Source organism: Pipra filicauda, unplaced genomic scaffold (assembly GCF_003945595.2).
Source record: "Pipra filicauda isolate LSUMZ 115617 unplaced genomic scaffold, ASM394559v2 scaffold144_size1929842_pilon, whole genome shotgun sequence".
NCBI lineage: Eukaryota > Metazoa > Chordata > Aves > Passeriformes > Pipridae > Pipra > Pipra filicauda.
In genome coordinates this window covers 693173-706143 of record NW_024103929.1, presented here as the reverse complement: position 1 = coordinate 706143, position 12971 = coordinate 693173, and the positions used below count along the sequence as shown (strand labels likewise).

Genomic DNA, 12971 nt, shown 5'->3' with positions numbered 1-12971 from the left:
TTCTTTTTAAATTTCAGTGTGAGGAACTGTAAACTTTCAAAAGAAAGAGTCTACTAAAACATAATTTTGTTTTTGCTGTGTATTAAAATATTTGTTTATAGTGGTGTGATGAAAAATGGACTAATACATGCTGGTGTTATATGTAGATTCTGTGGAAGGGGAAAAAGATCAGAATTTTCTGTTGGTTGTGTCAAAGGGAAAAAGTTCATGGATACACTTAAGCCATTCTACCTGTTTCATGGCAATGTGTGAGGAATTGTTATACCTAAAGACAGTTTTGTGTGTAGTATAATTTGGGGGCCCTGTGGAATGATCTGTTGTGTATCAGAAGTTTGAAACCGTTGCCAGAGTCTCTGAGTGGGAAAGGGTAATTAGTGTTTAACTTCTGAAAACTAAGATTAGATTTAGCAACTAATCCCAAAACCAGGTAGGTGGTAAATGGAGAAAGGAGAATCTGAGTGATTGTATGAGAGAACAAGAAAAAATATCGAATCAAACAGACAAAAACTTGTAAATGTTGAGCAATGTGCTCCATAGGCCTCTTAGTGAGTTATGAATTACTCTAGATGACAGGGTATGAATAAAAATAGAGAAAGGGTTTTTTGGGGGTTTTTCGGGGGGTTTTTTTGGTTTTTTTTTAATGTTCTGAATTTGAGTTTAAAAAATTATATATAAAAAATTATTATTTCTGGAACATATGAATTGGGTGACTGTTGACATTGAATTAGAAAAATAAATAGATACATAATAGAGATAACAGATACATAATACAATAAATACAGATAATCCCAGTGAAAGTTTCTCCTTCAGGGAGAGGGCATGTCTTTATATGTAGGAGATCCAGCTTGGTTGGCATTTTGGATGTTTTCCTCCATAGCTTTTGTGACAGGGCTTTGTTAGCATTGAAGAAAGACCTGAAGATACTGGTGCTGCTTGTATTTTCCCTAGTCTGTAAACGATCTGTGAAGGGTGTATTTATGATACAGGACAGGATTTTGTGGCTGTTGTTTTTGATGGAAACGGAAACAGAGCCTCTTTGCTACAGTAAAAGGACTGTATTATTTCTCTTGCTGCTGGTAGCAGTAGATAACACTAACTTAAATTTCACCTTTGTAAGAAAGTGGCCAGTGAGCAAAATTAATGTTCAGTGTACTAGCATGTATTTACAGTTTCAGAAAGCTTTAGTTTCTTATAATGGTCTCTGAACTGCTCATGGAAAAAAAAAGCAGTGAGTTGTGTCTTACCCTGATTCTTGGGTTGTCTTTTCTTAGAGACTTGGAAGGGCATATGGCCATGTTTTTGAACCTGGCTGAGTTGTGGAAAATAAGCATTTAGTATGAGGTCTTGCAACACCGAAACGCCCAAACAAATAAAACTACCACCATCACCACAGAAAGTTAAAACAAAACAGAACCAACAAAACTCCCAAAACAAAATATACAAACAACAAAAAACAAACAACCCACCCCAAAAAACACACCCCAACCAAAAAAATTAAGTGTCTTCAAGACTTGGTTGGTTTTTTTATCTAATTTCGACTTGAGTAGTGTTTATGGTAAATATAGTTTGGCAAGCTTTACCAGCATATTTTGTTTAGAGATAGTTAGACCAAAACTACATTTTGAGACAGAAGTACCTAATTTACTATTTGTAATTGAAACTAAAGTGTGTGACCTCAGCATGGATAGTGGCCTAAGTAAGATAATGGACTCTCTCAACTCTCTGTAGAAGAAATTATGTTTTCAGAAACTGTAATATTCAAATTAAGAAGTCTTCAAGATTTGAATTTTTGATTTTTGTCTCTGAGCAATTGCTCTTACATGGTTTAGTTTTCTGTGTATATGCACAAATATTTGATTATCCCTTGGAGCTAAAAAAAGTTTTGCATAAAATATGAATATTTTTTAGTTCATTTGAAGAAAAATGTCTTTAGCTTTTCTAAGGCTATGTGAAAATCTGCTTTCAGTTTTTAATAGAATAAAATCCACCTAATTGATTTAAAAGTCAGCATCACTGGAAGAAAAGTCAATGTGCTGATTTGCCCACTCTGTAACTCCAAAACTGAATTTGCTCTTCAGTGTCTCACTGAAATTGTTGGGAATTGGTTTGAGAGTCCATCTTAACTACAATATTGTTCTTTTTAAAGGAAGATTTCTTTGAGCTGTGAAATTTCTTTGTCAAAAGCACAGAGACAATATCAGAAGTTAATGGCTTAGAATGATTGTGAGGCAATAACACTATTTTAGGAGTAGAATTTTGAGAATAGAGCATTTATTGGAGAGAATTGACACTTTTTCAATGCTAAGGAGTTGTTTGTGCCTGAATATTGAAAGCTCAAGATTGTTTCTTTCCCTGGTATTTGACTATCTACTGAAAAGTGTTCTTAATGTGTTATCATCTCTGTGGAGTAATTTCATTTTGGTTTATTGGTTGCTGTGAGCATATGGGTTTACTGGTGAAAGTAATTCCTGAGGGAAGACTGATGTTGGGAGGGAAACTTTAATTTTACTTTGAACTTGAATAGCTTTACCTGCTGCATCACACTATTGGGAGAAAAGGAAAGGGGAAGAAACAACTCTGAATTTCCTGGGTTTATATGTTTTTCGAAGCTTATCATGGCTTTGCAAATTCCTTGTGGAAACCATTTTCTCTGGAAAGAATGCACCCAGTGCTTTGCGTCTGTGTGCCTTGGAAAAGGAGGTGGTTTGTTTCAGCAGCAACTCTAGTACTATATGTTTCTTATTTACAACAAAGACACAGAGAAGGAAGACACACTGTTTCCTGGAAGAAAGCACAAGAAATGGTGATAATGGAGTCAGTTACTAGATTTTAAAAGCAATACATTGCTGGCATGTTTTCTGATCTGTCTAGTGAGCTTGTCTTTGTTTGCTGCCAGGGGTACTCAGTAACACAGTGTGCAATGGCTCACCTCCTTTCCAAGGGATATTGTATGCCCAAATCTTTAATTTCACTTTCTTTGCATTTGTTGCAAATGTGGTGTTGGTCACGGTTTCCATAGTGAGCAATAATCGTCCGGATATATGGAGATTAAAATGTTTTAAGTCTCTTGGAATTTTGTTCATGTTATTATATTAGCACAGTGCATTAAACTGGTCACTAACTGTATCTGTTCATGGAATCTAAACTCATGCTGCTCATGGAGCAGCACATTTTTTGTGTGCTTTCAATTGTCAGAAAGCTTTTGGAGTATTGCAAACTCTGCTTTTGAAAAGATATTTGACTAATGGATTTTTCTTTTGGTTTTCCCCCTGCAGGTTCGATCTGTGGATGAGATGAATCATGAGTTTCAAGCTCTTGCCCTAGAATCTCGGGGAATGGGAGAGGTAATTATTGAGGGCTGAAAATCCAGTTGGTGGTTTGGAAATGTTGATACAATTTAAGAAGTCTGAATAATACAACATGAAGCAAAGAGCTTCTCTTAAGAACTGGTTGCTTTTTCAGGCAGCTGGAGATTTCTGTTCTAAGGTAAAGAAAAACTAAGTCCTTTGCAAGAACACTGGAATGGTTGTTGACTGGATATGCTGTGTCTGTGCCAGTCTTGGTAGATGACTGGTACTCTTGGGGAAGCGACAGGGTGATTTTTTTTTCAAGTGTGTGCAGCTGTATGAAATGAGGCATGTTTTCAGTGTCACTGTATTTAAGTTAGTGAAACAATTGCATGCTACTCCTGAAAAGCCAAGAAGACTGGGATCTGAAAAAAGGTTTGGCTCCAGAAAAAGTGAACTGGCATACCCAGCAGAAATCTGTGGTAATTTACTATTTTTTTTTATTGGTAATTACTCCTTAAGAGAAGATTTTAAGCAGGGTGAAGAGTGCTAGAGAGAAGAAGGACTTTTTGTCTTATTGATTTGATTTGTTTGGGGTTTTTCAAGTCAGTGTACTTTGTGAGGAGGTATTTAAGATCAAGGAGGATCACTTGGCTCTTTCAAAAGCAGTTCCCTGAGCTGTTTAGAAAGTAATTGACCTATGTTACAGTTATTTGCCCTGACAGGACATGATAAAGAAATAAATGGATGTTGAACTAAGATTTCAAATACTGATCCTCTTGTCTTCTGGATATTTACCTAATTCAGTTAATAATGGAACAAGTGACAATATTTCAGCTTAACTTTCTTAAAATGATGATAGGACTGTGATCTTTATGGAAGCCATAACTGACTGATGAAAAACAAATGCCATGTTCTAGTTGCTGAATGTTTCTGAGCTGACACATGACTGTTCTTACTTGATTTTTTTACTTTAATGAAGCATTTAAGCAGTCACTTCGCTTTTCAGCAGTTTTTGCTTCATCCAGGGTTGAAAGATAAAGATGTTAGTGAGGTATCTGTGGTAGTGCCAGCAGTGTGATAGAGTGGATGGGTGAAATTCATAGTGATGTTTGTTCTTTTGACACCCACAAAGTACTCAAAAGATTAAAAGCAGTGAAAGTGAAGGATGGCACACGTGCCTGGGAATTAAATTAAGGTATGTATGGCCATCCATACTGCACTTCATTTAAGTTATCTGAGATGAGGGATGTATTTCTGCATGGTCATGATTCTGTTTGTTTTCATGGATCTGTAAAGATGTTTCTAAAAACACAAAAAGACAGACCTTTGATACAGTACTGCAGCATCAGAAATTGATACTGTACTGTGAGCCTGCACTTACCAGGTTATTTTGTTGTTCATTTCAAGAGTTTCTTCCATGTATCTTGAGGTGATACAGGTTCACATAGCTAGGTTGACTTAGTAATTTTCATAATGTATTGCACAACAATAAAGTAGTCTGGGATAAATTCCATGGCTATTTTAACCTTCCTTGTGATTATAACCTTTTAAAATATTAAAGGAAATGTCCCTGCAAATACCCTTGTAAGAATTGGTAGTTTTATGTTCTTCTGTGCTCCCTCCATCTGCTTGGAAAGGTGTGAAAGAGAGGTCATGTCAAGCAAACTGCTTCTAGCTATGGGGAGGTTATCTTCCTCATTTTCTCTGTCTGCATAGATTTTTCTCTGAACTGAAATTAATTTCTTGGTCATAATTCGAATCCTTCTTCATACTCTTTTTCCCAACTGGGTGTCCATACTTGGCATTAGGAGGCTGTTAAGTCTTACTTTTCATATCATTACAAAAATCAGGACTGTCTGTGAATCGTCAAGCAAGTATCTCTTCCATGTGCTAATGTAAAGGACAGAGTATGAAATCTGCTTTCATTGTACCACAACACATTTTGGAAATGTTATGTACGGTAATGTATGTATGTATGGTAATCCTTCTGTTTATTATTGATGTGAGCTGCTTTCAGATGGAGCCTGGTATCAGTCAGTATCAGAAATAGGACAATGTAACACGAGCCAGACCTGCAGCTTCCTTGATCTGTTTCTGTCCCTCAATTCTTTGTTAATTTATTCTGTAAAGAACAGGCTGAAGTTTTGTTAGCTGTATTGCAGATTGTCTCCTAAACTTTTAGCTATTAGATTGGTTATACGCAGATGATGCTTCTGGCTCCAGCTCCCAAAATCTGTTTGTGACCCTTAAGGTCATGTTAATATTCTGAAGAAACAAGGACACGTGGTGCTATTTCTCTAAGCATCTGTTCGCTATTTCAGGGCCAGCATGGTGGGCTTCAGGACCTTTAGTGTGACCCAGTGCAGGCACACATAAAACTTAGTGCCAAACACAATATAAAACTAAATCTTCTTTTGTAATGTCTGTTCTTATATTAGCTTACAGAGTCGAATCACATGCATTTCGTTGTGGGAACAAAGTATTCATTTCTAGTGCCAAAACTTCATGCAGAGAAATTCAGCTAAGGTGTTCATTCAGCTCAATAGGATCAACTTCTGATCCTAAAAATAAATTTTAAAAAATAATTTGAAAATCTTAAATTCAAGAGCCAGTAATCAAGACTGTGCTGTTACTTATCAGAGAGCTGGTTAAGAGGCAGCTTTAGCATAACCGGCTGTTATTATTCATGTGAAGTAAAGGGCTTTGTTGATCTGGCAGACACCTAACAGGGATCAGTGCTGATACTGGAAAAGACACTTTTTAGTGTACTGTTGGGAGAACTTAGTAACAAATGTGACAACCTTTTCCATCATTTTTGGTTAGATTTGGATGTATCTTTGTAAAGCTTATTCTTTCTTGGATTAAATACAGGAAATGTTGAACAAAACGTTATCAAAGGGTAAAGCACAATGATTTTAACTACTTGTGTTTGCTTGTGGTGACTTCCTGATTAAGTTCTTTTCAGTAGAACTAATCAGGTGCACATTGTGTCCTGTCTGTCAAAGATAGACAGTTGTTATGTTTTTCTGAAAACTACTTTTTTTTTATTCCACAGTTAAATAGTTGACAACTGCTAGGGCTGCTTGTATGACAATCCAATAGCTAAAATATCTATTTAAAAAGAGCATAGTGTATGTCCTATCCATCATCAGTCAAAAGTAAATCATAAAACTGAATCACTGCCCCTCAGGAAGCTGCAATATTGTAAACTTTGAAATATTACATTAATTTAAATATTTGAGGGATATCTTTATTGTGTAGAAATTTTAATGAAAAATAATTTCTGTACCTCTGTTTAATCTTCAGTAATTTAAATTTAGCCTCTTGAGGTATGGATGATGCTTTATGTTTTGTGTTAAAAATATTCTGTATTCTTTGTGTACCAAAGAGTACATGAAGACTGCAAGCAGTTGAATTTATCTGTTTGGAATTTGAAAGTAGTTAAAAGGGAAAAAAAAAAGGCAAAACACAAGCACAAAAAGAACAAAAAAAACCTAAAAAAACCCTCACAACAACAAAATCCCCCCAAAACTTTTGCACTGAGGATTATTGCTGCTTTCTACCGGTGGACAGTTTTTCCTTTGATAGAAATCCTGTGATTCTGTTTTGAAATCGAACCCAGTATTTCAGTATGTTCTGATCTAAATTTGCTTATTGTTTTTAACATTGAGTTCTCTAAACACCTGTCTGATAGTAGAATTTACTAATTTCAGGGAAAGCATACTTTAGGTAATTCTCATTTTATGACACCCAATACATTACTAGATCTGCTTTATTCTGGCAAGGTTGTGTTAGGTTGTGACACCTTCACTTCTGTGTTTCATCTCAGCTGGACACATACTTGAAATTACCTTAGAAAATAAAATGTGATTCCCAAAACCAAGGTTTCATAGATGCCGTTAAATGTTTGCTTTCCGTTCTACCGCTGACCTACAAAATGAAAATTAAGTGGTATTGCAAACTTGTTACAAATGCAAAGCTAAAAAGGATGTGTAGATTGCATAAGCGGATCTGGATTTTGTAATCTTTTGCTTTTAGTTGAAATGCAGTTGTAAGATTCCATTAATCTATTTCTCTTAGCTAGAGATAGTCTTCTCTTAGTCTTCTGATAGCTAACTTCATGCCTTAAATTTGGGGTAAACTTAATATCCTGGTGTTCCCAAAGTGTGTTTGGTTGACACCTGGTGGTGATTCTACAGTGCACTTGAGAGTGGGCGTCTCTGTCAGGGCAGGTCATAAGGATGGTACTCTCCTGTGGTTTTGTTGAGCTTTGACTGTTTGTCATCGTTCAACCTGAATCCTTCTGTATTAATGAACTTCTGTAAGGAAACCATGAATCTGAGTATGTTAGCTAGTCAAAATCCTTTGTTTCTGGTAAGAACTCTGGACAGCACAGAAAAACAGCAATCCTGAAGTTACTCCAGAGGAACTCTTGTCACCTCTGTTGCAGTGTCAGTACTAATTGCTAATTGCAATCTTATCCTCCTCCTCTTTAAGCAAGTTCTTTCAGTGTTAAACTAAGAAATATCTAAAAAAATACTCCAGTTAGTAGTTTCATCAAGGCTCATACTCAACAGCCATCATGTTCAGAAGAGTTTTTTAGTCACTTAAGTTATAGGAGAAACAAATTTCCAGAATGTACTCATTTATTGCAAACAGCTTCATCAGATTGTTTGGTTTTTTCTAAGTTTACAAAATTTAAAATTCTAAATTCAGCATTACATTATACAGAATCTGATGGATTATGCTGCTTTCTTCAGAGCTCTTCCCAATATTTTTTTCAAGTTGTTTTCACTTTAGTTTCAGTTGATGGACCTCGTAAAGTATGTAATATATAGTCTGAGAGTACAGTTTTTTAATTACATATTGAAGAGGAAGTATGATATGTAGAGTTTGGCAATTGTACTGTTACTGATGGGAGAAGTTAGAGGACCAAAGCAGAAAAATGCAAGTGACAACTTGACATTTGAGGTATTGTGTGATGCTTCTGTCATGTCCCACTAAGTCCTTCTGTCCTGAAGGAAGTACAAGAAGTGATACTGATCTAATGTGACACTTTTCTCCTTTAGAAATAGGAATGAAAAAACCATACAGCTCAATGGCATTGTTTGTATGTAGAACTTCACATTTGAGTGTCACTGATTTGTAACTGATTTAGACCCTGTGGTCTAAAGGAGCTGATCTGCTACTGTGTGTGTTAGTCACTTCCTAGAATTTGTAACGTGATGCACTTCTGAGTGAAGAGAACTTCACAATGAACTGCTGCTGTTTCTAGTTATCATCACAGTATTAGTTAACAGCCAAGCTTTTGAGCCTTTGGAAAGAAGGCACTATTGGTTAAGGCTTCTGAGGGGATTGACTTGATTTGGGATTAATTTGATTTGCTCTTTTCACAGCTGCTTCTATATTCTGTATTTCTCCCTCATAGCTTCAGAATCTCAGTCCTGTTGCAGTCATTTTGGCTATTCCTTTATATATCATCAGCTGTAACAGGAAGTAACTTTCAAGTGTTATATTATTCCTCAGCAATACCTGCTGCCTTATTGAACACTGACTTTGGTATCAGTGTGTGCTTGCAGCCCAGAAAGCCAACCATATCCTGGGCTGCATGAGCAGCAGCGTGAGCAGCAGGTCGAGGGAAGGGATTCTGCCCCTCTGCTCTGCCCTAGTGAGACCCACCAGGAGTGCTGCATCCAGCTCTGGGGGCCTCAGCACAGGAAAGATGTCAGCCTGTTATAGCAGGTCCTGAGGAGGCCACTAAGATGATCAGAGGGCTGGATCACCTGTCCTGTAGAGACAGGATGAGAGAGATGTGGTAGTTCAGTTGGAAGAAGAGAAGGCTCCCAAGAGACCTCATTGCAGCCTTAAAGGGGACTTGCAAAAAAGAGAGAAAGCAACTTTTTACAAGGGCAAATAGTGATAGAATGATGGGGAGCAGTTTTAAACTGAAAGAGGAGAGATTTTGATAAGATGTAAGAAAGAAATTCTTTACTGGGAGGGTGGTGAGGCACAGACACAGATTGTCCAGAGAAGTTGTGGCTGCCCTATCCATGGAAGTATTCAAGACCAGGTTGGATGGGGCCCTGAACAACCTGATCTGGCATGCCACCTGAGTGGCATCCCTGCCCATGGCAGGAGAGTTGGAATTAGATGATCTTTAAGGTCCCTTCCAAACCAAACCATTCTATGATTTTATGATGTCAAATTAATTACTTGCATATGCTCTTAGAAGTATTGCTATTTCTGCCCATTTATAGGCATATTTAGATAAAAACGTTTTCTCTTTTTAACAGCTTTTACCTGCCAAAAAGTTTTGGGAACCTGATGATTCAGCAAAAGATGGACAAAAAGGGATATTCCTTGGTGACGAGTGGAGAGAGACTGCATGGGGAACTCCTCGTAAGTGATTGTTGTATATGTATTGAAAAATCAGTCAGGATTACTGAATGTTCTTCAAAGAAAATATCAAAACATGTAATTGTGTATTAGATTTTATTTTATTTTAATTTTAATTGTGAAAATGTATACTGCAATGGTGATTGTGTGTCAGTCACGCTTTGTGATTTGGAATTTTTTATTTCATTTAATTTTGATCTTGTTTAATATTGCTGCTGTAATGAAATGCAAAAACATTACAAATGGTATTTTAAAAAAATACAATAGTTTTATTTATTTGTTTGTTTTTAACAGACCATTCTATGTCCCAACCTATTATGGTACAGAGAAAGCCTGGACAGGGTTTTCATGGAAACAGTGAAGTAAATGCTGTATTGTCTCCACGATCAGAAAGTGGTGGCCTTGGAGTGAGCATGGTAGAATATGTGTTAAGTTCCTCTCCAGCTGATAAATTGGATTCCCGGTTTAGGAAAGGAGCTTTTGTAAGTAATGCAGTGTGTTAAGCTTGCTTAGTTACCTGCTATGGTCTTTCTGTTACATGGTTATATTTTCTACTCTCTTTGTCCATTTTCTTTTTTAACTCTCTTCTCTTTAGAAGCAAGTGTGTAGTAGCTATTTGTCTGTCTTCCTTGGTTGGAGGGGGCAGAAGAGGGAAGTGGTTTGGGAATCTTGACTAAATAGCTGTCTTAAAGTGCTTTCCTAAAAACATTATTTAAAGGAAAAAGATTGCAAATAGCTTAATTTAAAATGTGTGATGGGCTTTATTCTAGTTCTTCCTATTCTTTGTTTTCATGCGGGTTTGTTTTGTAATTGGATGTTTTAATTGTATAAAATAAACTTTTATCTAATTCAAAGTGTTACTGCTTTAACAGCACCGCTATAGTTAAGGTTGAGTTAGCTCTTCCATTATAAATCTTGGCATTCCTTTTCACATTTTGGCAGTTATTAATTGCATGTGGTTGAAACTTGACGACCAAGTTACCCACCAAATGCAATTTCATTGACAACAAACTGTTTGTATTGTTTACGTGCACTGTAGTGTAGAATTAGGTCACCTTGTGGTGCTCCTATTGTGTTCTGTTCAATATTCAGAATCAAACAGATTCTTTTTCCTCAGGGCACTAGAGATGCTGAAACAGATGGACCTGAGAAAGGAGATCAGAAAGGCAAGGCTTCTCCATTTGAGGAGGACAAAAACAGAGATCTTAAACAAGGAGATGATGAGGATGTTACTAAAATAAATGGCAGAGGTTTGCCAAATGGAATGGATGCCGATTGCAAAGATTTTAAGTAAGCTTTTAACTGTTTCTCAAGAAGACGAGCATGTCTCTTAAGGGCATTATTACAGTTCTGGTTTGTGTGTCAGCTTTAAACATTACCCAGCTGCAGACTGATTCTTTCCACCTCAAGTCCTCCCTTTCCCACTGTGCCACATGTTTCTTAGGATGTCATTAATGTGTGTGTCACTTCTCATGAGACAAATTCATCTTAACATAGTTATTATTAAAAGTAAACGGGTACCTTTTAAATGTGGTGAATTAAGGAGAGATGAAAACTTTTAACCCTTTTAGTGTCAAATAAATCCCTTTCTCTCTCTGCTTCTTTTTAATACTCTAACTTTTGCATCTGAGTGTTGTTGTAGAGAGTAAGTCCTACCAGAATTTTAACTTTCCTTCTGATTTTCTTAGTGGATGCCACAGCCTAACACAACGAATTATTTCCCCACAAAAGTCTTTCTAGAAACCATATCTTTGACTTTGGTGGAACAATGTATTTCCCTATTCACATAGTTAGATGTCACCTATTCACGGTATAGAATGGTGTTGTGGTTTGGTTGTTTGTGTAGGGAACAAAAGATTGGACCAAGCTCAAGCTTTGGAACAGTGAACTCCCATATGACAGTACAGCCAGTCTGGGTTTTTTTCCTAATACTAAACTGCGTTTTAAATTTGGTATTTTTTTAAGGACTAACCTTTCTTTTTTGAGTTACTGTGATGCATTTGTAACTGTCATACAGAAGAATTAACAAGATAGAGAACTAGAGTGCTGCTCATAAATTTATCTTAATGTGAACATGACCGAACAGTTGTGCTTTCATTAGTTCTTTACTGAACAAGTATATTAAAATGCATGTTTGAATCCCATATGTAAGTTTTTCCTACTCTTTAAAAAATGTATTTATCTGAGGCTAAGGAGTGATTCTTCAAGTCTGTTTTTCAAGACATATTATTGAAAATAATATAATACCAAGCATATTAGAGAACTCACATTAGCTCCTTTCGGATGCATGCTGCAATATGCACAATAAACAGTTACCTTCAATATTATATGTAGAAAATGCAGAATAAATATTGTCCTGCTTTTCTTTACCAGTATCTATTACAATTTTGAAATAGTTGTTTGCAAAATACCTTCTGTATTATTTAAAGACAGAAATTATTAAAAAATACACAAGTGCAAAAAAGCATCCAAAGCCAGTAAACCTCTCAAAAAAAAAAAAAAGCCATCTAATTGAAGTGGGCCATATAAAGTGGTACTAGCTCTCCAAACAGAGGTTTATAATTGAAGTATTGACACAACTTTAACTATAGCAACAGAACAGCACCAATATAAGGAGCAACCTATATTAGGTAAACATAAATATTAACAAAGAAACTTTGTCCTGTCCTCCTCCTTGTATTTTTATTGTACTTGCAGCGTTTTTAAACTAAAGTATGTACTGAAATAACTGCCTTTTTTCCTTTTGTTCTTCACTTTGTTGATGCTGTATTTCATTTGGGAAGAATAGGGAATATTAAATGGCTTCATACTCAAGTTTTGTACATGGAGCAAGACATGGTTGCTGGATAGGATCCTTAGATGGTAGCCAGTATGGTACAGGCAATTGTCGTGAGGTTGGTTGTTACGTTAAAAAACTCTAATGTACCTTCTTTATCTTTGAAGTATTTTTTCTAAAGTAATTCTGAAGTGTTGCAATAAACTCACTAAAAGGCTGATTTCTAACTGTACAGGCTTCAGTGTTGGTATCAGCAAATACATAAGTGCCGGTAGTTTTCTTTGCATTAGTCTTGTGCTTCAGTGAGGAACAGATACTTCAACCCTTAGGAGCCTTGAAGAGGAAGGATAACAGGCAGTACTGAGGCTGTGTCTCTGTCCTAGAATTAGCAGTACACCAAACTGTACTGCTGAAATAAACGTAGGTTCTTCCTGCAAGGTGGCATTCTGTATTGGAGCCCAATGGTCACAAATAAAGCAAACTTAACTACAACTTGTACATTTCCTGAG

The 12971-nt window shown here is 36.3% G+C and overlaps 1 protein-coding gene across 7 annotated transcripts in view; it reads left to right on the top strand.

Annotated features, from left to right (window-relative positions):
- Positions 1 to 12971, top strand: part of PUM2 (pumilio RNA binding family member 2) — a 71456-nt gene that overhangs the window by 19477 nt on the left and 39008 nt on the right. For all 7 annotated transcript variants that reach the window (XM_027723283.2, XM_039378715.1, XM_039378711.1 and 4 more), the window contains exons 2-5: positions 3276 to 3344; positions 9584 to 9689; positions 9981 to 10168; positions 10804 to 10976. In XM_027723283.2, coding sequence (XP_027579084.1) covers positions 3294 to 3344; positions 9584 to 9689; positions 9981 to 10168; positions 10804 to 10976 — 518 coding nt within the window. In that variant the 5' untranslated portion in view covers positions 3276 to 3293. The remainder of the gene's footprint in view (positions 1 to 3275; positions 3345 to 9583; positions 9690 to 9980; positions 10169 to 10803; positions 10977 to 12971) is intronic.